The 27,408-nt window shown below is 48.9% G+C and overlaps 1 protein-coding gene across 1 annotated transcript in view; it reads right to left on the bottom strand.

Moving 5' to 3' along the window:
• Nucleotides 1-4,418, bottom strand: part of Lima1 (LIM domain and actin binding 1) — a 77,138-nt gene extending 72,720 nt beyond the window's left edge. The window contains exon 1 of the mRNA XM_055626922.1: nucleotides 4,352-4,418. Within this exon, the coding sequence (XP_055482897.1) occupies nucleotides 4,352-4,361 (10 nt within the window). The 5' untranslated portion in view covers nucleotides 4,362-4,418. The remainder of the gene's footprint in view (nucleotides 1-4,351) is intronic.
• Nucleotides 4,419-27,408: the final 22,990 nt, after the last annotated feature.

The raw sequence follows: 27,408 nt of genomic DNA, 5'->3' as shown, positions 1-27,408 counted from the left end.
TGTGTGTGTGTGTGTGTGTGTGTGTGTGTGTGTGTGTGTGTGTGTGTCTCAACGTGATTCTGAAGTGGGTGCTCTAGACTCCAGGGCAAACGAGCCCTGGGAATTAGTTCTGGCCTGTTCTCCAGGGATAGTACCCAGAGTGGGGAGAACAGAAGATCCTAGCCGCCTGCCTAGGGAAACCATGTCCTTGCCAGGCCGCCGTAGCTTCAGCAGCCTGGGGATCAGTTACCGGGTGCTAGCCATATGCCGCACGTCTTACACACACTGGCTCATCATTCTACCTGATCCCATTCACTTAGTGTTTCCCACGTCTGGAGCAAGTATTCTCCTGGAGCAAGTATTCTCATCCGACCGAGGAAGAAACTGAGGTTCTGAGAAGTCATTTTCTCAGTGTCACACAGTTGGGGAGTTTTAGGATCGGGCCCTGGAGGTGGTTTTTAGCAGGGAAAGCTGCTTGCTGCCAAGCCTGGTGACCTGCGTTCAGCTCCATGGGAGTCACTCGGGGAAATGGAAGAACTGACCCCCGCAAGCTGCCTTGCCTAATAAATAAATAAGTAAAAAGTAAATAAAGAAATAAAAATTAAAGTTGTGAAGCCAAGCAGACCTTGTAATTCTCACCTGTTATCCCAGTATTCCAGATGCTAGGGCAGGAGGGAGGAGCGCCACAAGTTCTAGCCAGCCTGGGCCCTGGAGTGAGACCTGGTCTCAAAGCAACAGAAAAAGTGACAGAGCCAGTATTCAAAACAGACCCTGCTTCCCACCGGCTAGCAGCCTGCTGAGAATCACGCCTGTGGTGTCCAGGTAACCTGGATGGCCTTCTCCAAAGCTGTCAAGATTGGAAAGGATAGAGGCCCGAACCCCAGGTCTGCAGTCAGGCTGAAATGGAGGGTGTATAATGTCTGCCTCCGGGTGCCGCTGAGGGAATCTCCTGAAGCTCTCAGCACATCGCCAAACTGAGGGTTTAGTAAAACGGTGGCTCTGACTGTAAGCAAACCTCTTACCTGCGCTGAGGCTACAGCTGAGTTGGGAGAATGCTTGCACATCCTGCACAAGCCCACGGGCTCCGTCAAGAGCACTGCAGAAAGGTTAGGCATGGGGGCACACACCCGTAATCCCAGCACTTGGGAAACAGCAGCCAGAGGTTCAGAAATCTAAGGGGCCTGTGAGGTGGGAGGTGGGTAGCAGGCGCTGGGTGGCCTGATAAGGCCAGCCCTGCAACTTCTGGGGTCTCTCCTGGGGAGAAAGAACGGACTTCCCAAGCCACCCTCTGACCCCAGACACAAGCTGTGGCATTTACGAATGCGCCCCACCCCCAACAGGCACACCCCACCACATCGCAGAATAACTAAGCAAAAGTTTAGGTCATTAGCTGTCCTCAGCTACCTAGCAAGTTTGAGGGCAGCCTGGACTACTTGAAGGCCTGTCTTAAAAAAACAACTCAACAACAAAACCAAACAAACAGAAAACCCAAATCCCTAGTATCTAGTGAGGTTTTGTCGGTTTGGTTTTTCCAGACAGGGTTTCTCTGTGTAGCCCTGGCTGCCCTGCAACTTGCTCTGTAGACCAGGCTGGCCTCGAACTCCTTTATTTTGAAGTTAGATTATTACTACCCAGCCCTGTCTGTCCAGGAACCCCCTGTGTACCCTGGGCTGGCCTGGAACTCCCAGCTGCAGCTCTCCTCCCCGTGCTTCCCCAGTGTTGGGATTACAGGCTCCTGCCACCATGCTTGGCCAGTTTCTGTTTTGTTTCGTTTCCTTATTTGCTTTTCAGACAGGTTTTCACTCTGAAGCCCGGGCTGAGCCTGTACTCACTACAGAGCCCAGAGGCCTCGTAGGATCTTCATCCCATTGCTGCGGTTACACGGACATTCCTTGTGAGTCTCACATAACGTACCCCAATCCCACTTACGTCTCACACCCCTTGTACCCGTCTTCCACCCCTGCAGCCTCCCCGCCAACAGAGGGGAAAAATCTGTTGTGCAAGCTGCAGCGTGTCGCAGTGCTTCACAGCGCACAGTCGTCCACGCTGCTTTGCTTGTGAATGTTCTTTGCCGTGAGTCGCTGTGGTTCGGAGCCTCTGGCTCCGGCTACACCATCAATACTGGATCCTCTCGGGGCTCCTCTCGGCTAGCCTGTCACTGCCCTGGGTCATGGAGATCCTGCAGCTTTGGATCTGCAGCACCGGCCCCTTCATGTGCTCCAGCAGCTGGGGCAGATGTTGGGGTGGGCCAGCTCAAAGCCTGAGAGGTATTTGGGATGATGAGCTCGCCAGCCCTCCCAAACCCACAGCAGCGGGGTGGGCGCTCCTGACCAGCCCTGCCCCATCCAACACCACGGCCAACAAGGAGCAGGGCCAGTCTCATCTGTGCCCACACCATCAGGGCCAGCTCTCCTGGGCTGGGCATGGGCAGTTGTTGTTTTCTGTTTTTGTTTAGTTTTTTTTCGAGGTAGAGTTTCTCTGTGTAGCCTTGGCTGTCCTGGACTTGATATGGAGACCAGGCTGGCCTCTGCCTCCCTGAGTGCTGGGATTACAGGCATGTGCCACCAAGTCTGGCTCGAATGGGCAGTTTTAATTTAATTCCACATTTAAATTTATTTAATTCTTACAGTAACACACAAGGAAATAATATTGTCACATCGGATTTAAGTTGCTGAGTAATATGTTTGGGAAGAACTGTGGGCTCAGAGAGGCAACGGGAAATGAAATCCTGTTCACTTTGGGGGGTGGAGCTGGAAACAAGATGGTTTCTAGTCCACAGAAAATGGAAAAGCGACCTTGGCACATGGGTACTGCAGCGTCACCTCACTACACCAGAGACGAGGCCGAGGCTCGGGGCTGGTGTGAACCATGGTGACAGAAACCCAAGTCAGGGCCAGGCAGCTCGGCAGGTAAAGGCACTTACTTGCCTCCAAGCCTAAGGACCTGGGTTCAATCCCCGGAACTCACATGGTGGAAGGAGAAAGTTCACTCCAAAAGTTGTCCTCTGACTCCACGTGTGTCCACACATGTGTATGCAAGATAATTTAATGTGAAAAACTTAGAGAGAGAGAGAGAGAAAGCAAGTGCTGGGTGGTGGTGGCACACTCCTTTAATCCCAGCACTCGGGAGGCAGAGGCAGGTGGAGCTCTTGGGTTCCAGGCCAGCCTGGTCTACAAAGTGAGTTCCAGGACAGCCAGGGCTACACAGAGAGACCCTGTCTTGAAAAACCAAAGAATATGGGCTGGAAAGATGGCTCAGTGGTTAAGAGCACTGTCTGCTCTTCCAAAGGACCTGGATTCAATTCCCAGCACCCACATGGCAGCTCACAACTGTCTGTAACTCAAATTCCAAGGGATCTGACGCCTTCACACTAATGCATGTAAAATAAAATATTAAAAAAAAAAAAAAAGAAAAACCAAAGAAGAAAGGAAAAAAGCAGAATTAGCTTGTTAGATATATTACTGTGGTCATTTCCACGCATCGTCTCTAAACATAGAATACAATGTACGGCTTTTAAAATCTCACCTTGACCTTAAAGTTCTAGGTCAGCAAAGATTACCCAGGAACCTTTCTAAATCTTTTCTCCCCTTAAATTAAACAATTACCAGCTGTAATCTAAGCTTACCTCCCCCCTCCCAAATAACCTGATTGGTTTTTTATCCTTAAGCTTCCTCCCGGTCTCTCCATTTCTGTTGATAATTAACTCAACATAAAGGACAGACAAAGCTCACCAGAGGGTTTTTTTTTTTTTTTAACATAAAAAGTAAGAGAAATTGCCAGAAAAAGAAATTCTGTCGATAATTTCAGATTTAAGCTGAAACTGGGAGAAAGTATAGTTGAACAGAAAAAGAATGGAAGTGAAGAGTTGACAAGACTATTCCCACAGATTTTCTTTCCTCTCGTTTCTGCTTTCGCCTTTGCACCATCAGCGGCATCACGGAGTGTGTGGCAGCTCGGGGAACAGCGCTGTGCTGGAACACGCACGCCTTCAATCACAGTGCTGGGGAAGCAGGGGCAGGCGGAGCTCTGAGTTCGAGGCCAGCCTGGCCTATAGAGAGTGTGCCAGTACAGCCAGAGCTACGCAGAGAAACAAGCTGACCTGAGCAGCCGTCTGGAAACCACGTGCTCATAGGTTTTGCCGATTACACGCTAACGGAGACAAAGCAGCCAGCTGGGGGAGGTGGCACACACCTTTGTTCCCAGCGCTGGGGAGGCAGAGGCAGGCTGACCTCTGAGCTCAGGGCTTGGCCTGCAGCGTGAGTCCAGGACAGCCAGGAATACCCTGTCTTGGGGTGGGGGAAGGCTAATAAAGCATCTTCACAGTGTGGACACAGAGAACCATGCCTTTTTTAGGAAGGTCACTTCTCCTTACCGCAGTCCATGTCCTTAAGAACTGGTCAAGATCCCGCAAACTCAGACCTTCCTGGTCTCACTGTTGGCCTTCCCCAGGACAGGCCTGCTTCCATTATTCTTATCTGAAATTTTAGATGATTTTTTTTTCAGCATTTGCTCAATCTGATCGGCTGAGCCAGCTCCTTCAGGCAGGAGCACGGAACGAACGGCCTCACTGAGGAGAGACTGTTCTGGAGAAAGGTCTCTGAGCCTGCCTTGAGGGGCACAGGACAGGGCTGCAAGCAGGGGTACGAACAGCCAGGCCGTCCTGAGACTCCTTGATCCCACAGCCACAGAAGCAGGATCGCTGGGCGAACCCCCGGGAAACTATGTGCCTTGTTTCTTAGGGATTAATCTGCTAATATGGATGTTTTATTTTTGGCTCCCCCACACACCCCTTTTATGGATGTGAAGAGCCTACAGCTGTTCGCCATGTGTGCGCAGTACCTGTGGAGGTCAGAAGAGGGCATCACATCTCCTAGAATTGGAGTGACAGCCGGTTCTGAGCCACAGTGTGGATGCTGGGAAAGGAACCCGTGTCTCCCGGAAGAGTGGCCGGTGCTCTTAACCACTGAGCCATCTCTCCAGCTTCTTGTTTTGCTTTTATATAACCCATGATAGCTCAAACTTACTGTATAGCCAAGGATGACCTTAAACTCCTGATCTTCCTGTGTCTATGTTCCAAGTGCTGGGAGAACAGGCATGAGCTACATTTAGCATTAACACCAACGTTTTAATTGGATTTTAATGTTCCTTTCTTAATGCATGCCTTTCAGCTAACATGGAAAAGTCAACTTCATTGGTTCTCAGTCTTGCTGCTTAAATCTTTGCCTGTGGATTGTGTGTGGGCAGAATGCATGTGTGTGCACACTTGTGTGTGTGTTTGTGTGTGTACAAGCACATTTGTGTGTGACTACAGGCATGGATGTAGAGGTCAGAGGGCAATCCCAGATGTCGGTCTTCACGGTCCTCCTTCTTTGAGGCAGGGTCTCTTTTCTTCCACTGCTTATGCCAAGTGATCTGGCCACCAGCTTCCAGGACTCCTGGCTCTGCCTCCCACCTTGTCATAACAGCATCGGGGTTACAGAAGAAACATAGAGTCTGGCTTTAGACCGGTTCTGGGAACCCAGACTCAGGTCCTTATGCTCGCATGGCAAGAACTTTCCTCACAGAGTCTTAATCCCTTCATTTAAACACAAGGGATTAAATGACACAGACTATTCTGAGGGTTATGTGAGAGGAAAAAAGCGCTTTCACTTTGAAAACTTAAGTTGCAGTAAAAGGCATTTATAAAATAAAATCTGAAGGCAATATTAAGAAAAGCATGAAAAAGAAAAGAAGAGCATGGAATTAAAAAGTCCACCCAGTCATGAAAGCAGAAAAAGGCTGGAAATAAGTTACATCTGTGATCCCAGGACTGGAGAGACTGAAGCAGGAGGACAGCTGTGAGTTCAAGGCCAATCTGGCCAGACCATGAAGTCCTAACTCAAAATAAAAACACCACAAAGAGACAGAGATAAAGGAAGGGCATGGGAGACTTTGTTAGAATGTCTGATTCAGTTAGGGGTTGGTGAACCCAATTCAAAGCTATTGCTGAAGAGTATTTCTAATCGGTCTCATTTCAAGTAGGTAGAAGGAACATAATTCCATCATTCCTGGAGGGCTCTGGAGAGTTTCTTCCCCAGAGAGGAAAGCAGAAGCCTGCTGGTTCCTCAGGCATTTACCAGCAGGATTCCAGGTTTTAAAAGATAGTAAGAGAGCAGGGTGGTGGTGGTGTATGCTTTAATCCCGGCACTCTGAGTTCAAGGCCAGCCTGGTCTACAGAGTGAGTTCCAGACAAGAGCTACACAGAGAAACCCTGTCTTGAAAACAAAACAAACAAACAGAGAGGGGAAAAGGTCAAGGCTAACAGGAGCCAAAAGAGCTGCCTTCTCTCTGTGTAGCAGGTGGGAGCACACAGTGGTAGCAAAAGTGTCCTGGTCCCTGGATCACCCTGGAAATCTGCATCCAGACGGAACCAAATCCCAGCTGCCACTGTGCCCAGCCTTTGTCCTCCAGAAATCCTCAGAGAATGCCACCTGATGTGAACCCACATGGAACCATGCGGGCTGTTGTCCGTTTGGAAGATAACACCACACCTCTTTGGACGGCAAACCCACACAAGACTTGTTAAAATGAGAAGTCTATCTTCAATGCTTATTCATTCACTCAGCAAATATTTACCTACGCTGGGCAGGGTCTGAGGCTGAGAGTCAACAATGGTGGGCAGGGTCTCCCTCCTTATGAACCTCCCATTCTGCTGGGAAGGCACACAAAGAATGGCTGGGCAGGGACTTCAGTGTGGCCAGAGAAAGCCCAGAGAATGACATTTGAGTGGAATGCTGAATGAGGGGGAGGATCCAGGCTACCGGCCACGGCCACCACGGCCACCACGGGAGGAGGTGAGGAGCGAGTTCTAGGCAGAAGAGAGAACAAATGCAAAGGCCCTGAGGCAGAGATAAAACTGCTGAGGAGGGAGGTAGGGCTGACAGACAGGAGCTCAGCCAGATGAGACCAGGACTTACAGGCCATGGCGGGGTACCTTAACTGCTGAATGCTGTGGGCGCGAGATCAGATAAATCTCATATGCCGTGAGTATCTGATTGCTCACTGTATGCATTACAGCCACAAAGAAAAAACAGCCTCCCGAGTATGGTGCCTGTAATCTTACAAGGAAGCAGTAATTCAGCAAGAGCAAAGGCAAGCTCTGAAGTAAAAGATAGCCACTGATTCGAAAGTCAACACCAGAACATGCTTTTTCAGTATTTTAAAAGTCATGCTTTGTTTGGAATCTTAAGGAACAGGGGCTCATCAGGAACGGGGTGGGGGTAGCTTGGGGGCTGTGGGACTGCCTGAGCAAAGGCACAGAGGCAGGAAGGGGACTGGGCGGGTCCAGGAAACAGTGAATCACTGGATTGCCACAGTGCCAGGAGGGTGGGTAGTGGAGAGTGATAAGCCTGGAAAAATATGCTGGGGGCATCTTGAAGGACGTGGATTGAAATTTCGACAATATCTTTGGGTACTGGCTCCCTGAAGTGTGTATCCGACACTTGAAAAGCTGTTAAAACTTCCCATTCCCACACCTCTAAACCTACGACTGATGAGACGGCTCAGTGGATGAAAGCAGTCGCCAAGCAAGCCCGACAACCCCGGCGGCTCCCCAGAGCCCGAGGTAGAAGAGAGAACTGACTTTTGAAAGTCATCTTCTGGCTGGGGGTGGGGAAGGGGTGTGCACGCCTGTAATCCCAGCACTTGGGAGGCAGAGGCAGGTGGATCTCCAGGTTCCAGGCCAGCCTGGTCTACAGAGTGAGTTCCAGGACAACCAGGGCTACATAGAGAGACCCTGTCTCAAAAAACCAGAAGGAAGGAAGAAAGGAAGGGAGAAAGAAAGAAAGCTGTCCTCTGACCTCCAGGTGTGTACTGTGGCATACTTACATACATACACAAACATTAAAACAAAATAAGTTTAAAAAATTAAAATTAAGAGGGAAATAAAAATGAACATTTATCTTATCTTTCTAAAGTTTCTTTTTTATTTTTTGAGATAAGTTCTTCTTATAGCCCTGGCTGCCCTTGAACTCACAACCCTTCTCATCTCCGTTAAATGTAGGAGTTACAGACATAAGCAACCATGCTCAGCTCCAGGAGTAAACCTTCTAAAAGGAAGCGTCTACAAACCACAAGGGAAATACTAACAGTAGCTTCTGTGTGGAACAGCAGATACTGTCCATAACTTGCCATGGAGCATACTCATCGGGGTGAGGCTGTCGTAGCTACGAGGTATGGCAGGGTTTGTGCAACAGGACAGCAGGGCTCTTCTAGCTCGTTTTATGAGGTGCCCAAGGGTCAGTCTACGGGAGCACCTAAAAGCACTCCACCCAGTTTTATTTTGACTTCTACAGTCCTGAAAGTTAGCAGACTAAAACAATTATGTCAGGGTTCCATCAAGCTCTGCAAGTCCGGGGGAGACTGCTTTTACTGCATCCCATCAGTCTGAAATGGGGAGCGGGGTAAGGACAGGACTAGAAGGAACTCCGGAAGGTCTTTGCTAACTGCTGCTCTGTAGAGCGGACTTTGAGACCAGGAGCCCGGCCTTTTCCTCTCCCAGAGACTCTAAGGCAATGAGTGATTTGTCTAAGATCACCAGCCGGTCAGTGACAACACTAAGCTGGGCTTCTTCCTAGGAGGCTATTTCCTCTGTGTGGTGCTGCTTCGTGGGTTGCCAGCTCTGTCCCCATGGGGCGGTGACCGTGCCACACGCTCAACTTCTAAAACTCCCCACTTCTTCAGCCCACTCTTTCCCTCTGGTCTGGAAGCCCATCTTTTCCCCATGGCCTCAACACTCCAAATACATGGAAGAGCCACAAAAAACCGAACAAACAAAAAACTTAAGCACGAAGACCAAATAAAAATGAGAATGAGATGGACCAAAAGGCAAGCCACTGAAAAAGAAAGGAAATGGAAATGAGTGTGTGGCAAATGTTTAGTCTGACCAGCAACTAAGGAAAGGCAAGTAGGCCAGGGCGATACATCTGTAATCCGTAATCCTAGCAGGCAAGGCTGCTGCACTCAAGGCTGGCCTAGGCCACGGACTGTGTGACTGTCACACTGAAAAAGGTGAGCAGATACAAATTAATAATTTAATAAATTAATAACCTGCACTTATTAAGTCAGAAAACCTTAAAAAGTAATGTCCAGTCACTGTAGCCAGCGAGGCGAGCCCGGTGCTCATACCACTGCAGGCAGATTGCCCTGCTTGAGTTCCTGTCTTGACTTCCTTCAGTGAGGGGCCATGATGTGGAAGTGTAAGGAAATAAACCCTTTCCTTCCCAGCTTGCTTTTGGTCGTGGTGTTTCATCACAGCCATAGTCACCTTAACCGAAACAAGGCTGGAATGGAGAAAGCACTTCTCTCTACGGAGCTGCCTCACCAGCCCCTTTTGCCTGTTATTCTGAGACTTATTCTCAGTGCTGTCCAGGCTGGCCCCTTAGCTCTGGACTGCCTTGAACTTGCTGTCATTTGCTCAGTGTCTAGAGTTGGGATTAACCCTACATCGCCCAGCCTGGCTTGGCGCAGGGCGTTAAAGATACACTAAGACGGACGCACTGGTGGACCAGTCCTGCAGTCTCAGCGCTTGGGAGGTGGAGGCAGGAGAATCAGGAGTTCAAGGCCAGCCTGGGCTACACGAGGCCCGGTCTCAATTTTTTAATTTTTTATTACTGTTACTGTAAGTGGTAAATTTTTATTAGCAGTATTGCTGCTAAGTGGTAGCAAGGAAGACAGAGATAGGGCCTTAGAGAGAAACCACAGGCTTTCTGTCTAGACAGACAGGCTCAAGTTTCAAACACTGAAAGGTTATATGGGGCTAGGGTACACGTAGGTGGTCAAGAGTTTGCCTGCTGCACTCAAGACCCTAGTCTTGAGCTCCAGCATTTCTTCACACAGATAAGTTTATAAAAATCTAAGATATAAGCATCTCAAGATCATTAACTTATCAGTAAAGAAAGGGAACAAAACTGGCAGTACTTCTGTGTACATAACGGAATATGTTTGAGGAATTATAAAATGGCCCATATCACCCCGTTACAGAACATGTAAAGGCTCCACACCTGTTATCAGAAGTACAAAATGTTGGCTATTTGCTGGTTCTTTCTCTTCTTTTGTATCACGGCTCATGGGGCGTCACGTATGCCAGGTTGACCTCAAGCTTGACATGTAGCTGAGGATGCCCTTGAACTTCTGACCGCCCCCACCCTGCGGTGCAGGGACTGACTATGGCCATGTATCCCATGCCCAGATTTAGGGTTTTGGTTTCTTTTGAACATTTAATAAATCATTTATTTGCAAATAGTACCACATGTATGCCGCACCTCAGAAACACTTAGACACTCCACCACACTACACAACCTGAAAGGCAGCGTTGAGGGAGGCTTCACTGAGCTGACTAACACCTTGTTTCCCACCTGGATGTTACGGGTGCTTCACCGTGGGGATTGGGGCGTTTGAAGCCCTCAAGCCAGCAAGGTGCTGTTAGCACAAAACTACCCTTTGTTTACTCTAAACTCACAGTGCACATGCCTTCGGTTTCTACACGTCAGCGTGTGAAAGCACAGGGGCCTTTACACGGAAAGATTCCTGTCAGGGCCGAGAGGCTGTCTGCGCGGTTGGAGCGGTATCTAACAGACTATGCAAGCTTTCAAATGAGTTCTCTTTGTCCAGGCTCTGGGTTAATCCTTCTGAATTCTGACTGTTCTTCTCAGCCTAGCATAGTGCAGGCCTGAAGCCTAGGCAACCGTCAGGGGCCATTCGAAGCCCAGGAAGATGCTTCTAAGGGTCCTGGAAATTTCAACTTGGGGGGAGCAGTGGGTCTCCTGCCCTGCACTATGCATGACAAAAGGCTGCAAAATAAGGGGGTTTTGTTGTCGCTTTTGTTTGTTTGGTTGTGCTTTGCTTGCTTGCTTGTTTTATTGAGACAGGGTTTCTGTGTGGCTGTCCTGGAACTTGCTTTATAGACTAGGCTGGCCTTGAACTCACAGAGATCTGTTTTGCTTCTGCCTGGGACTAAAGGCGTGCGCTGTTGGTACCCGGCAAGGAACGTGTTTTCACTTATAGAGTACCAGATAAACAACTCACACCTTAAAGAGAGATCGTGTGTGCAGGCTGTGGGAGGTGCCGCAGGGCACCTGTGCAGATTAGAGACAACTTTACAAACTCCTTCTCTCCGCCCACCTCCACCCTGTGGTGCTGGAACTGCAGCCAGGTACCACCACACCCAGCCTTAGAGTCTGCTTCCTTCCTTCCTTCCTTCTTTCTCTCTTTCTTTCTTTCTCTCTCTCTCTCTCTCTTTCTTTCTTTCTTTCTCTCTTCCTTCCTTTCTTCCTTCTTTCCTTCCTTCCTTCCTTCCTTTCTTTCTTTCTTTCTTTCTTTCTTTCTTTCTTTCTCTCTCTCTTCCTTCCTTCCTTCCTTCCTTTCTTCCTTCTTTCCTTCCTTTCTTCCTTCCTTCCTTCCTTTCTTTCTTCCTTCCTTCCTTTCTCTCTTTCTCTCTTTCTTTCAAAGTTATTTTATGTGTATAAGCGCCCAGCTTGGACATAAGTGCACCACGTGATGGGGTGACAGAGGCCCTGGAACTGGAGTTACAGACAGCTGTGAGCTGCGTGGGAGCCCAGCTCCTGTGTGTGAGCATTCTTAAGTACTGAGCCATCTCTTCAGCCTTTTGGTTCCTTTTAAGTCAGGGTTTCCTCAGCGAGCACAGGCTGGCCCTGAACTCACTGTATAGCTCAGGCTTACCTCAAACTCCCAGTGAGCCTTCTGCCTCAGCTCTCCAACTGTGATTATAGTCTTGCATCCCAAGAAAAGGCAAGAGGATCATGAGTTCCAAGCCAGCCTGAACCATCCTGAAGCCTCTGCCTCAGTGGTCCTCAGCCTTCCCAACGCTGCCACTCTTTAACACAGTTCCCCATGCTGTGGTGGCCCTCCCCCCAACTGCTTCATAAGTAACTTCACTACTGCTATGAATTGTAATGTAAATACGGTGTTTTTTGGTAGTCTTAGGTGACCCCTGTAAAAGGCTCATTCAACAACACAGGAGGGGTTGTGACCCACAGATTGAGAACCACTGCTTTAATCCTAGCACAGGGAGGCAAAGGCAAGTGGGTCTCTGGGTTCAAGGCCAGCCTGGTCTACAGAGTGAGTTCTAGGCTAATAAGGGCTACACAGAGAAACCCTGTCTCAAAAACAAACAAACAAATATAAACTAATTCTAAAAGAAAACCAGAAGAATGTAAAATTTCATGCCACTGTACTAATTAAGGTTTTATAAGTGGACATGTGCACCTACTAAATTTTTTAAAATTAACTCTTATTTGGGCGTATGCATCTATCTGAGTTTATGCCATGTGTGTGCGGATACTCTCTAAAGCTAGCAGAGGGCATCAGTCCCTCTGCAGCTGGAGTTACAGGTGCTTTTGTCACACCCAGCGTGGATGCTGGGACTAGAACAGCTCCTAAAGATGTTTTAAAGTGACAAGAAATCATTTCACACACTGGCGAATAGATTGTTGGGTGAGACCTCCTCCCTTGGATGGAGCAATAATTTAACTGTCAGGGGCTGGAGAGATGGCTCAGCAGTTAAGAGCACTTATGCTCTTCCAAAGGACCCAAGATCCATTCTCAATCCCCACCTCAGGCAGCTTGAAACCTCCCTGTAGTCCAGGGAGACCTGATGCTTCTGGCCTGTGTGGGCACCTGTATTCATATGCACCCCACACACACACATACACACATAAAAGTAAAAACGAGGCCCAGACCTTCACCACCAGCCACAAAATAAACCCACTAAAAGAACCATTTACCAAAGATGCTCAACCGCCCAACACTAAAGCAGAAGCCACCTAAAGCCACTACCTCGTTACTGAAAACCTTGAGGGCGTGTGTTACACGATTACCACACCCCGAAGGTACTGTGTGTGCACTGCGACGGGAGTGCTTTACCTCCCTGTGAAAAGCTCAGGCAAAGACCCAGCGACTGCTCAAGCTCTGTCTCTTCTTGTGTAAGTCCTCTCAGAGGCAAAGTTAAGCGTTTGCATCTGTGGAATGGGCACCATTCCGTCTAAGTGAAAGTGATCTATCATGTAGTGATTCGTAATAAAGTGTGGAAACTGGGACCCGGCTTGATGTTTCCGCAGTAATGGTGCTGGCCATCAAGCCTGACGGCCTGTCAGTCCTCAGGACCCACCCTGTGGAAGAGGATTCCCACAAGTTGTCCTCTGAGAGCCAAAGGCATGCCACGGCATGCATTTGCATACATACAAATACACGCACACACACACACACACACACACACACACACAAATACACTCACAGGAAGGAAGCATAATATAAGACTAAAACAAAGGGGAAAACTTGGAATCTAGTTTCACTTTCAACTTAAACAAGGACAATTTTTTCCCAATATGTGGCAAATTAGTCATTTATAACGAAGATGCCTAGTGATCTCCCACAGTCAACATTTCTTTTGATGTGTGTGTGTGTCTGATAAACCTTTGGCATAAAATTTTAACATTAACTATACCTGATTACGGTTGGTTAATGTAAACTGAAATTGTACTTGAAAACATTCTAATAAAGCATTTGTGGATATTCAAGATACACAATACAAGCAAATAAGCCCGACGCCTTTACAAAACTTTCCGTCAGAAGATACTTCACAGAGCACAAGGGAGGTGAGTCAAGCAACGTGGAAGAAATACTCTCACTAGGTGCCCTGGCTCAAATCGGCAAACAAAGCAGCCACCACATGCACTGCTAACTCAAAGCTGATACTCTAAAGAGGAAAACAGTCCTATAAGAGGGAATGCACCATGTCCATCCTTTGTATATCAGGGCACTGTCAAACAGTTGGAATTGTGGTGCACACCTACAATACCAGCACATAGAGAGTGGAGGCAAAAGATTCGGGAGCTCAAGTCTAGCCTCTCTTACATAGACATCTGAAGTTAGCCTGAGCTCCATGAGGCATAGTCCCCCCAAAATCCAAAACAATAACAAAAAGCCTGCAGTTAAATGAAGCGTTTCCAAAGGCTACCATAAACTTCAGATCATCAGATCCTCAGACTCTCCAAAGAGTCCTCAAAGGCTCCGACCTTTTCTCCTAGCTGGCATAGGACAAGATACACTTTATAATCTGTGTGTGCATGTGCTGGGGACGGCCGTGGGCTTTCACACATGCTAAACTCATGGTCTACTGCTGAGCTACACCCAGAGTCAAAACAAGACATTTAAAGAGTGCCTAAGCGGTGAAGTGTCTCTGGTGTTAACACAATTGTTTTCATTCCTGAAGCGTTCTCTTCCTAGAATTATTAGGTTGAAACTTGGCTCCACCTTTAACTAGAGCCGGGAACAAAGCCTGAATGTACCAAGTTAAACAAAGTTATACAATGAGGTAATCTTTACAAAATGGCACTACTCTGGTAATGTTGCCAACATGCTGTCTCGGGCCAGAGACTGTGCATGCAGTTCAGGGACTACCTGTCAACACGGCTTCTGAGTGTCACACATCACAATGAAGACAGCCCCACCAACTACTCACTGAATTGCCAGAGAATCAAGCAGGCTTTAATCCCATTTTCCAAAGGCTACAGAGTTGACTGATCAAAGGCAAGGCAAGAAATCCAGGTGGTAGAAGCCCATGGCATCGGGAGTGCCTGGCTAGATGCCCCAGGGTTTGATACCGAACGCACTTGAGGTTTTCCCGGGGAGGGTGCAGGGAGAGAGAAGAAAGACCAAAACCATAGCAGCAAATGATTTCACCCACACTGTAAGATGAATCTGTGGTGTTGCCTAACCCATTCAATGGCTCACGCTTAAAAGAACAGGGCCTTTTGGAATTCTGGATCCACAAAAGAACCAACATAGAAGTCACTGACAAAAATGCACCCCGATTTCAGAACTTAGTACCATATCACGCCATTCTACCAATGCAAACATATGTGCACAAAGACCTTTAAGAGGAGGCAACCTTTTCCAGGCTGGTAAGATGGCTCACCAGGTAAAAGGTCCTTGCCACGAAGCCTGACACCTTGAGTCCAGTCTCCAGAGCCCATGTGGTGGGAGACAAGAACAGGTCCCACTGCTGCCCTCTGACCTACATCCAACACAGGTGCCACGGTATGTAACATGCACACAGTAAGTGAGTGTTAAAACAGGAAGGGAGGGAGGGAGGAAGGAAGGAAGGAAGGAAGGAAGGAAGGAAGGAAGGAAGGAAGGAAGGAGGGAAGGAAGCCTTTCCTAGGAAGGCAAGGTGGCTCGACAGGTGAAAACAGTTGCTACACAGCCTGGTGGATGAAGTTTGATCCTCAAATCCCAAGGTTGAGAGAACCAGCTCCTATAAGCCGTCTTCTGACCAACACTCGTCTGCCGTGGCATTCGGCGCTGGTACTCACACACACGCATCACACGCAAATGGTAATTTAAATATATATATTGGCAGCCAGAGATGGTGGAGCACGCCCTTAACCTGAGCATTCGGGAGGCAGAGGCAGTTGCGATGTCGGCCAGCCTGGTCTAAATAGCCACTCCAGGCCAGCCAGGAACTCTCTGAAGAAGCAGGAAGGAGGAAAGGAGGAGGAGGAGAGGAAGAGAAAGGACAAGAAGAAGAAGAAAAAGAAAAGGAGGAGGAGGAGAATAAAGTTTTCTGCCAACTTTATAAGCGGTTTGAAGGTTGGCACACAGGTACCCCGGAAGACAGACCGAAGAGTAACTGGAGTACGCAGTATGTAGCTGTGCGGATAAAAAGCAGCCCATTCACCCACTTAGGTGCAAAGGATGATCTCTCCTCCAAGTGGCGCTGTCTTAAAAACTGATAATCTCAGAGCCTTTGGCTAACTTGTAAAGTCAACAGACCCATTTGGGTTAGGCAGATTTTTGAAAGCTGGAATTAGTTGCAAGACAATAAATAGCAGGTCACTATCTCCCACCAGGATCAGCTAAACTAATTGTTGTGAGCACCAATAAGGAGGCTAGGACGGGTGCCAGATGGCTCGCTCCTAGCACCCACAGCTTCAGGCTTTGGTGTGTGTGGCCAGGGTGTACGGTTACCGAGTATTAACACCTCGAGATGTGAGCGGGCCGTGGGTCCCAGCTCAAGCCCCGGATAGCGATTTGGGAAGGACACAGCAAGTCGGGACTGCTACGTGAAGTCTTAAGCGGAGGTCATCTGGAGGAATGGAAGGGAGAAACACTGGCGGGCGAACAGCCGCGGGGAAGGAGAGAGCTGCTGGACTATGTGCCGAGAGGGAGTTTTGACTTTTGATGGACTGAGCAGCCGAGGCTCAGCCCCGCGCGCTTCCCAGAAGGGAGGGCGAAGGGTGGGAGGCTCCTCCGCCTCCGACCCCAAGGGGACAGCCTCCCGCTCCCGCCACCCGCGGCCTCAGAGGGCGCGGAGGGAGTGCGGGGCGCAGCCGGGGTCTCCGCGCACCCGCAGGCCGCGGAGAATGAGGGGAGAGGAGGCGCTTACCGGACTGGACGGCGGCGGGTGCTCGGCGGCGTGCGGTCCCGGCGCTCTGCCCAGCGCACCTGTCGCGACCGGGCTGCGGCACCTCCAGCTCCGCGGCCACGCCCCGGCCACGCCCCGGCCACGCCCCGGCCCGCCCCGGCCACGCCCCCGCGCGGAGCACGCACGCCTCCCGCCTCCCGAGCGGCCCTCCGAGCGGCCTCGGGGAGGCGTGCGCGCTCCCGGCCGGCCTTCGGGCGAGCGTGCGCGCTCCCGGCCGTAGCGTCGCCCTAGCAGCGGGGGCGTGGCGGGAGGCGCGGCGGGAGGCGCGGCGGGAGGCGCGGCGGGAGGCGCGGCGGGAGGCGCGGCTCCGGCTGCGGCCTCGAACCCAGAGGTCGCGCCGCTGCCTCATCCCGACTCCCTAGGAAGTTTGCTTTGAGAGTCGCGCAGAAGTCTGGTCTAAGCCCAGCTTCAGGGAAGTTCCCGGTTCCGTCGGGCTTAAGTTCTGTGCAGAGGTGTTTCACTCGAGCAGGAGGCCACGCCCCGTGCTGCAAAGAGCTGCCAGGGAGACCTGGCTCGGACCAGCGTGAAGTCACCTCAACTCAGTGGACCCGAGTTTCCTCATGGAAAGAGGAGGTTGGCAGAAAGTAGGCGGTGTCCAAGCTCCCCACGAGCTGTGTTTGGTTGTGTTAAAGGTTTTCCTTTATCCTTTGGGGCAGAGGGCGTCATCTGACAGCCGAGATTGGCCTCCAACCCACGGAGTAGCTGAGCATCGCTTCACGCTGATGGCTCACGCGCACACGCAGCTCGTACACTCACGAATCCTTTTCAGAAAGAGGAGAATGGCACCAGCACCCGCCCCCCCTGGCGTGGACTCAGACTTCTCAGCGGTGTCTGCAAGGGCCGGTTGTGTTTCGACGCCTGTGGAGAGGCTGTGGAGAGCGCGAGGAGGCGTAGCGTTCGGCCACGCAGCCCTCAGGTTCTGGCTCCCGCACCATTCTCTGCCTGATGCCCTTTGATAGTCCTTTCCCGAAGTGCAGCGAGGTATCAAATGAAAAGGGTTCCGGAACTGTTCGTGTGAGCGTTGATAAGTGTGGTAAGGGCTGGGGGTGGGAAGATTTGCACAACCCTCCTGGAGCAGTCGCTGACAAAGGGTACGATAACACGCGGCCTTCCTGCTCGAGGTAGGAAGGATTCCTTGAGGTCGTGGACAGCCTGTGTTACAGAGTGAGAATGTCTAGCACAAACAACAACAACGAAAAAGCAAAAAACCCGCGAAAAGCAGTTGGCGAACAAAGTCTAAGGAGATGAACAATTTCCCAGAACAGAGTATCTTCCGTCCTCCAAATATTGACCCACGCTGATTTCTAGATTAATGTGCTTAAGAAGAAAGACTTCAGGCAAATTAACTTTATGCAGACATTGAAAGGTTTTTTGGTTTTTGGTTTTGTTTTTTTGAGTAGGGATCAGCAGCTGCTCTAACAGCTTGGGAACTAAGCTGGATAAGCTGGACAAGGAAGTAAGGATACTGGCTCCTGCCAGGTTCTGTCTTATTTGATACGGTCACACGGCAGCTCCCCAGTTACGTAACCAATTGACTGGCTGGCTGGCTGTGAATGGCTGTCTCGATTGAGAATTAATCAGTTAGAAGGACTTTCTGGTACAAAATAACCGTAGGCTAACAGCCTGCTTATTTTACCTTAACCCAGCAAGCATGAATAATCCAAGGGGTGAGAATGTATCTCGGCGATAAAGTGCTGGTCTAGCATGTGCGACGCCTCAGACTCACTCCCTAACCTGTAAACACCAGCACTGGCAGGCTAAGGCCCAACTTGAAAAAGCCGCAGCCTACGTTCAGTAAGCTGGGAGTGGACCCCAGTGCCTCAGGTGTGCTAGAACCCAACATGCACGGATGAGAACATGGAAGAGTGTATGATACCAATGTGGGATCATACTTCCAATAAATTCATTCTGTCGCATATGGAAACCCCTCAGTCCCAGGGGCGGTGGCGCACACGTGTGAGCCCAGCACTCAGGGAGGCAGAGGCAGGCGGATCTCTGGGACTTCCAGGCCAGCCTGGTCTACAAAGGGAGTCCCGGACAGCCAAGGCTACACAGAGAAACCCTGTCTTGAAAAAAAAAAAATCAAAAGAATAAAAGCAAACAAACAAAAAGAACAAGACCAAGCCAACAAGGAATCCATTTGCCACTGAAAAAAACTAAGAAATTTATCCTGTGTTGCGTTTTGGATTTAAATCTTGTTTCAGCCACTTAGCTAGGAGACCATTCGCTTAGCTCCTCTTCAGGTATGTGACGGTCTTTCTGTACTGGTTCACGCACATATGTACACACCACGTGCACACATGACGCACACAGCATTTTTGTACTAGTACACACACACACAGAGTTTTGGAATATTCGTTGTTAATATCTCCCAAAATTTTACTGCAAGCGCTTTGCCAATGTTCATTTTCTGCCCATAAGGAGGCAATTTCAGCATCATTAATAAAAGGTACCACAGTTTCTCCTGGGTCTATTTCTGCTAATTGACAGAGTCTTCTTTTTCCTTTCAGAATCAATTTATAAACCTTTTCTACATAGGTCTTTAATTTTTTTACCCTGTTTATGTGCTAAAAATATCTATTCTAAGTCACTACTTCTCTCTGCATAAGAATTCCCGTGGGAGAATGCGAAATAACCAGAATAGAATCCAGTTTAGGATCCCGGCGATCCACACCTGTTTCCTTTACTTTCTTTCCTGTCAGAGGCAGTTCTCTCACAGCCTCAGCTGATAACTTTCTTGGACTGTTTAAGTCCTTATCACTTTGTAAGGTTTTAAATGAATTACTCAGCTCTTGAGCAGTTAATCCAGTTGTGGGAAGTAGCCAGTTAATATCTCCCAACAGTTTAAAAAAAATTATTTATTTTACATCTTGAATGTGCCCTTTCCGTCTTCTCCTTCCCACCCCAACCTCCTACCCTCTCCCAACAATTTTTGAAAATCATTAAGAGTTTGTAATTGATCTCTCCTGATTGGCTCTTTCTGTGGTCAGATTTTCTGTGGACCTATGATATATCCCAGGTAATTAATAGAAACTCCTCTTTGTATTTTTTTCAGGAGCAACTTGTAATGCCCAGAAAGGCAAAATTCTCTTTACTTCATCAAACATTTTTTTCTAAGGTCTGAATCAACCAGCAAAATATCATCCATAGAATGGTAAATTATAGATTGCGGAAACTGCTTGTGAATTATTGACACACGATAGAGCTGTTTACACATTTTTTTTTTTTTTTTTTTTTTTTTTTGTGGCAGGACATCTACTGGTAGCTTTAAATAGGCAGAGCATTATTATAAGTAGGCAGCATGAAGGCAAATTTTCCTCCCTCTTGTTCTTGTAAAGGTATAGTATAAAAAAAAAAACAGTCTTTAAATCATTCACTGTAACAGGCCATACTTTAGGTAGTAAAGAAGGCAATGGGATTCCAGGCTGTAAAGAGCCCATTGGCTGGATCCTCTATTTATGGCTCTTAAATCTGTTAGCATTCTCCACTTTCCAGATTTATTTTCAATAACAAACATAGGGGAATTTCAAGGACTGGTAGATTCTTTAATGTGCTGAACATTTAGCGGCTCCTGTCCCAGCTGTTCCAGAACCTGTGATTTTTCTTTTGTAATAGACCATTGATCCACCCATACAGGTCTGTCATTAGCCATTTTAAAGGGAGGGCAGTTGGTAATTTGAAAATCCAACAACATCTGTTGTGTCCTGCTTATGGACAGTCTGTGACTGTTCTTGGAGAATACCTTTCAATATTTTTCTCAGAAGCATTCTTTATTTTGTGGTTTGTTTCTGAGATTGGAGGAACGTTAATCTGTGTTTTCCATTGCTGTAACAAATTGCGCCCCCATAAATTCATGGCTCTATTAGCCACACATGGCTTTAATTTTTCTATTTGTCCTTCTGGCCCTATGCACTTAAGCTACCTCACACTTTGTTTTACCCGAGATAAAGTTCCAATCCCTAGAAGATGAATATCTATCTCCAAAGAGGTCAATCTGGAGGCCAATCTTTTGGTGAAATGATTGTTACATCTGCTCATGTGTCTACCAAACCTTCAATTCCAATATCATTTATAAACACTTTTAGTTATGGCCTCTGGTCATCTATAGCAGCCAAAATCCTTGTTTTCTGCTCTTGAGTTTTCTGTTTATCTTCTGAAGCCGCTCTGACTTTGATATCTGGGCTGTTATGTCTGTATCCAGAGTAGTCTTGTTTGATTGCTCTGCGGGTGGCTTTCTGCACTGTGACCTGAAATGGCTGACCTGAACTTGATATGGGGCTGCAAAAGTTTCTCTAGGGCATTTCCCCACAAATTACTGTGTTTGTTCTTTGTTGATCACATTCATTAATCCAATGCTGGCCTTTGCTGAACCTTCCACATATTCCGGAAGGCTCGGGTCTTTTTTCACAATTAGCTTGGCTCTGCCTACAATTCCTTTTGAAATGACATTGCTTGCCACAGCCAAAACATTTGGCAGTTTGGCCTCTCTCAAAACCTTTAAAGATTACTTCTCCTAGAAAAGTTGCATCATAAACGTGAGATCCAACATCAGCTGTATTTCTAATTTATTCACCGATTGGTGCTGATCTTTCTTGCCTTTAGAAGCCTAATCACCTTTTTGCCTTCAGAATTAGCATTTTTAAAATTTCGATTAATATTTGCCTAGCTTCTGAATCAGATACTCTCTTGTTTATAGCTAAAGTCAATCTCTCTTGTTGTTTTTTTTTTAATCAGTGAATGCTTCCTTTGTATCTTGTATAATTTTAAAAAATGATCCAAACCTTTTTCCTGTTTCTTCAACCTTCTCCCAAGCACTTAAAGCTGCTGTACAACACGGTGCCAAGGAGGCACGGCCACACTCAGCCTGCGTCTCCACCTAGCACACTGGCCTTCACCTAGCAGCTCATCTTGGGAAATATTGACACCTCTCACTCTATTCCTCTCTCCTATCTCCTAGCTTCTTCTTTTCACCGTGATCGCCTTTGTAACTGAGGACCAGCTTCTAATATTGCTTTTGTCATATCTTTCTAGTCTTGGGGAATTACTTTATTTTTGAGTAGCTCAAGAATTTAATATCTGCTTCATGTGTGGTAAAAAACATACTATATGAAACAATGGCTTGAATTGTTTTTAGGTGGCATTTCTACGGGTGCCATCCAAATTCTCCATAACCTTCGGGTACCTGTCGTCTGCTGGTATTTGTTGTACAGTAACCAGATAAGCTAAGGTTGGCTTTCTAACAACTTTTGGCTGACTTTCTTCAGTTTCATTATATGGTGGCACAGCAGGCTCTTGTCTTAATTCCCTTGACTTTGTCTGAGTATCTCTCATTTTTATTTATAAGTCTTTCTAATTTTTCTTCTAAAGTACAAGCATATTTTCCTATATCTCTAAATATTTTTTCTTTGAGAGGGCACAGGAATCTGCTATGGCTATTAAGAATAAAATCTGAAATATCAGGATGGTAGTAATCATAATTGGCATTAAGCCAATCTCAATTAAGTAATTTATCTTTTTATTTTCTGTTTCTGTTTTTAAACCATCTAAGGTAGCACTATACAGGGTCCCAATGCCCTGTGTTATGGTATTTCCTATCCATAATCCACGTGGATTATTCTTTTTCAATTTTATTTAACTCTCTCTTTAAGGACTTCCTGGGTATTTTACCAAGTCTGATGATTTCTCAGCTTCTTATGCTGTTTCTACATGTCTGGTTTCCGACTGTCCCATGGGCTTACTGCCTAGAGTTTTTATGCCTGATTTGTCTCTCCGTGTGTTTTGCCGCACCAGTCCTCTCCCCCTACCCGCTTTCCACGAGCGTAGGCTTTCACCCGTGGGCACCCACTGGCAGCCACCCTGCTCATGGGTAAGCGGAGGCTCCGCTGCTCCACGCAAACTGGAGAAACCTCGGCTTCTGAGCGCTGGGATCCACTCCACCCATGTGCCGCCAGCTCTTGGGCTCTGTCTGCCTGCTTGCTTGTCCCCGGCCCACATGTCCCCCTGGGCTGGGCCACTGTTTGTCCTCCCATGGCTGCCAAGCTTCGAGTTTACAGGCACTGGTGGGGAGCCACGCCCACCCATGCCCAGCATCGAACAGGTTTTGTTTTGACAGGTGTGCTGGCATACGCCTTCATTGCCTGCACTCTGGAGACAGATGCAGGTGGATCTATGTGAATTCAGGGCCAATCTGTCTACACAGTGAGCTCTAAGCCAACTGAGGATGTTCAATGAGATCGTGTCTCAAAACAGCAAACAACAAATCCCAGTTCTTAGTTGGCGAGAAGACTCCGTGGAAAAGGTGCTTGCTACCAAGCCTGATGCCTTGGGTTCCGTCCCTGGAACCTCAGAGTGGAAGGAAAGGATCAGTTCCTGAAGGTTGTCCTCTGATTTTCACACACTTGCTGTGGCACACTCACTCTAAGAAAGTATGCTGTGCACGCCTAGAAGGTGACCTTGGAGCGATTATTAGAATTCACCATTTGTTACAAGAGACAACTCATAACTTTTTAGTTAGTATGTGAGCTAAACAAAAATACTGATGTCATCATAGGCCTTATCTGCTTGCAAAGGGAGCAACAGAAATAAGAGGAAAATGTGGACAGAGGTAGCTTTTTACACCAGGAGATCAGAACCCATTGTCTGCTTTTGCGGTATGGCTTTAGCCTTCTCTGGCTGCCCCGGGAGGGTGATGCTCTTGACTCCTGTCGTAACTTAGAGGGAAACTCTCACACAGTGACTGGAGCTCTTGGGGTTCCTCAGATGGAGGAGAACACCCCAGATTCCTGAGCCAGAGCCTGCCTAGGTGGCAGCAACCTTGGCTTGCAGATGGACTGGTCCAGCTGTGAGAGGAGTCTTACATGGCATCTACGCCATAAATCCCAAGATAAGCTGGGAGCATCTGCCGGCGGTGGCTAGTGCCATGCTGCCAGCGCCGTCTCCTCCAGGAACAGCAGCTGCCACTGGGTCGGCTCCCGAGGCTGGCTGTTTCACCAAACAGCCTTCCTGGAGCCATGGCTTCTGGTGGAGCCTGAGTCCAGGGCTGGCCACTGGCTCCTCACAGAAGTGCCACATGTCAGCCCCCACCATCTTTCCTCCAGGCTATGTGGACATTGCCACCCGTGCAAAGGCAGCAGCTCAGTGGGCCTGGTGTGGTAGATGCTTGCTCAAGATAGCAGAAGTGGCGCCATCTCTTGTGAACACCCATGGGGAGGCATGGCTGATCTCCACTTCTACAGAGATCCTGGAGAACAATCCACTGCTGGAAAGGCCGTGACCAAGCAGGAATGTCAGGGCAAACAGACACTGGCTCGGAAGCTTACTGCTGCTCAGCCAGCGGCAGTCCAGCTGGAAGGCATGTGGGTGCCCCCTGCGAGGTCCCTGAGTGAAGACGAGGGCCCGGCCAGCCTCTGAGGACCAGGCAGCGATGCTGGGTTGGAACACTGTGGTCATAAACTCTTCTGCAGACACCGAGGCAAAATGGAAAGAAGGATAGAAAATAAACAGTCTGCAAACACCGAAAAAAAAATGTGGTTTTAGTAGTGGGTATCCGAGCCAGGCATGGCTCAAAGCCAGTGATCCCAACACCCAGGAGACACAGCAGCAAGATCAGCTGCCATTTTGGCACGAGAGTTTTAGGTACGCTTGGGCTATATGAGCCCCTGTCTCAATCAAATATTTGAAATCTGATAAAACATGAACTTAATTATATTTGCTCTAATGGTGCTTGTCTAATAACTGGTAATACTGCAGTGGGTGTGTAACAAGCTCCAGACCTTAGCACAACCAACACCATATTAGTGGCACATTCTGATCTTAAACCCCTAACGTAGCTGGGTGGTGGTGGTGTTGGCAGCAGCAGTGGCACAGGCCTTTAATCCCAGCACTCAGGAGGCAGAGGTAGGCAGATATCTGAGTTTGAAGCCTAGTCTACAAGAGAGTTCCAGGACAGCCAGGGCTACACAGAGAAAGCTTGTCTTGAAAAAACAAAACAAAACAAATAAACAAACAAAAAAACAAAAACAAAAAGCCTAGCACATAGACCCCAACACTGCCCAAACGGGAACAACGATCTAAGCCATCCAAGGCCAGGTCCACAGTTCCAGGATCCAGGAAAGTCCCTAAGTGTACCAACCCTGCTTTTTGGCTTCTGCACTTTTACTTTTCGCTAACTTAACACTTACACAGTGTATCAGCCAGGATGTGGTTTTTGAGCATGAAAGACAAAGAACTGTGAAGATTGGGCTGCACGACTTGGGAAAGCTCCCTCTGCAGCAGCCGGCTGGCAAGAAAGGCTTCTGTTCAGCTTTAGGAGTGTCCGTGTGATAGTCTCTGGCAGGCTTACAGCTACAGTTTTTAAAGAAAGTTTTTCTAAGCCAGACATGAAGACACATGCCTCAAATTCCAGCTCTTGAGCCTGGCGGTGGTGGCACACACCCTTCCTCCCAGTTCTCAGGAAGGAAAGCAGGTGGAGCGCTCAGTAGCCAGCCTGGTCCACAGAGCAGGTGCCAGGACAGCCCAAGCTACTGTAGCAAAATTACAGCTATGAAGTAGCAACCAAAACAATTTTAAGGTTGGGGGGGTCACCACAACACGAGGAACTGTGTATTAAAGGGTTGCAGCGTTAGGAAGGAACTGTGTATTAAAGGGTTGCAGCATTAGGAAGGGAACCGCGGATCTACCTCTCAGGGAGTTTGAGACCCCAAGTCACACAACAGCAACAAAATAACAAAGTGTAATCCGAGAAGCGTTTGCTACCAAAGAGAAGCCTGACAACTATCTACAGTGCCTGACTTTGCCCCTGTGGGTGGCAGCTTACGCTACAATCCGCCCCAGCCAGCCCCTGACCTCCTGACCTGGAACCGGGTGGGCAAGGCCGTCACTGAAAAGTTCACCAGGAAACCACTGCCATGATGACAGAAAGCGTGAGAGGGGCCATGTCTGCATCTCCCAGGGCTTGGGGAAACTGAGGCCAGCTCGAAGGAGCTGCTCATTACCGTGACCTTGTGTAAGACGGCCCTGAGCGGCGTCATGGCGGTGGCCCGGTTCCCTGCTTGTCCTGCTGCGACTTCTGCAGAATCTGGACTCAGCACGGCGGTGGACGTGGTAGCAATCACAGCGTCAGCACTGGTTGGCCTCTCAGATCCAGGGGCTCTTTGCTGCATCCTGTGGGTGATTTCTACAAGAGCCTGTGGTTCCACTGTGGCTTGGGGGTGCGGCCCGAGTGAAGGAACCGCACCACCCTGCCCTGGTGAAGGGAAACAGAAGGGCCACCTCAAGTGTGGACAGCTTGAGTGCGGGTTTGCTTTGACTGGTGAAGAGAGAAAAAAAAAGCAAATGAAGTGAGCCCATGGGTCTACCGGGTGTGGGAGGGTCACCCTGGGGCTGGTGCAGCTCGGATGTGTGCCGTCTCGTGCTGCAGATGAGCGCCCCTCGGCCGTGCCAGCAGGCCACGCCACCCTTGCCCACAGGATCTGCCTATTCCTAAAACCCACACTGCTGCCTCTGTCCCCAACTCAGCTCTACAAGAGGGCAGAAGGAAACGCTGCCCCGAGACGGATGGATGGGCATCTCAGTGATCTTGCCTGGGCATCTGTGTCCCTCCTGTTCAGCCACGTGACACTCTAGAATGGGACCGCCTCCTTCCAGGGCTCTCTGCTTTTGTTTGTCTGTCCCCTTGGCAGGAGGGCTCAGCGCTGCTCCAAGTCTCCATGTGTGCTGACACTGCTTGTCCACAGAGCAACCGTCTCTGTCCAGCGTTCAGGAGGAAGCAGTGGTCTGTGGTCCTTAAGGAAACTGTCAGACTACACTTCACGTTTCTTCCTTTTCCCTCTGTGCCGCCCTCCCTGTCCCGGAGCTCTCTCTGTAGACCAGGCTGGCCTCCGACTCCGATTCACCTGCCTCTGCCTTCCAAGTGTTGGGGTTAAAGGTGGGGGCTACCATGCCTGGCTGTTTTTATCTATGGAGGTGATTTTCATTGTGGTGGTTTTGTTTTGTTTCATTTTGGAGTGGGTTAGGTCACTATGAAGCTCTGGCTGTCCTGTAACTCCGTCTGTAGACTGCGCTGATCTTGAACTCACAAAGATCTGCCTGCTTCTGCCTCCCAACTACTGGAATCAAAGGCATGCACTGTTGTTGTTCTTTGAGGTCACAGTTTTCAAGTATGTTCTTTGAGGTCACAGTTTTCAAGTTCTAGCGTGGACATTCATCGCCAATGGTAACTTCAGGCAAAAGGCTTCTGTGTGATGACATGGTGGAAAAGCCTGTGTTTGCGTGAGGCCCTGTGTAGCCATTCACTTCAGAGAGAACCTTAGGGAAGTCATCCTACTGGCTGGGGACGTGGCTGGGATCGCAGAACTCGTGCCTCCCCTGAAGGTCACATGAGCAAACACAGATGAAGACCCAGCACATGCACAGTCGCACGCGGCGACACACGGCTGTTAGGGCAGCGCCCGGAGGTGGACGGCCCAGGGAAGGGGAGCCGTAGAGCCGTGTAGAGCGCGGAGCGGGAGCTCGTCCTCAGACCCAGCAGTCGCTGTCTTTGCACACTGAGCCGTGCCTCGAACCCTCGCTCCGTTATTCTACTTTAAACAAGGACGAGGACGACTTTAGTTGAGCCTGAGATGGTCCCTGGGAACATCACTTTTTGGAGACATTAGACACACAAAGGCAATGCAACTCTGTGTCGTCCTTCTCTTTCACTTCCCTAAAACTCCAGCACTGTGTCCAGTGAGGATCGTGGTTCAGAGGGCGTCTCAAGCTGCTTCGGGTGAGGACTGTGGTTCAGAGGGCGTCTCAAGCTGCGTGTGGTAGGCTGGTTGCCTCCCTGCCCACTGATCTTGTCCCTCTGTCCCTGCAGAGCCGCCTCCTCAGCCCGTGACCTGCAGGAACTGGCTGTGCAGTGAATGACACGTGGAATAGGAAGGGAAGACACAGAGGGACCAGAGTGG

This window comes from Psammomys obesus, unplaced genomic scaffold, assembly GCF_907164565.1.
Source record: "Psammomys obesus unplaced genomic scaffold, mPsaObe1.curated_primary_1811, whole genome shotgun sequence".
Taxonomy (NCBI): Eukaryota; Metazoa; Chordata; class Mammalia; order Rodentia; family Muridae; genus Psammomys; species Psammomys obesus.
Note: the sequence above shows the minus strand (reverse complement) of the source record. Positions and strands in the feature narration are given on the sequence as shown.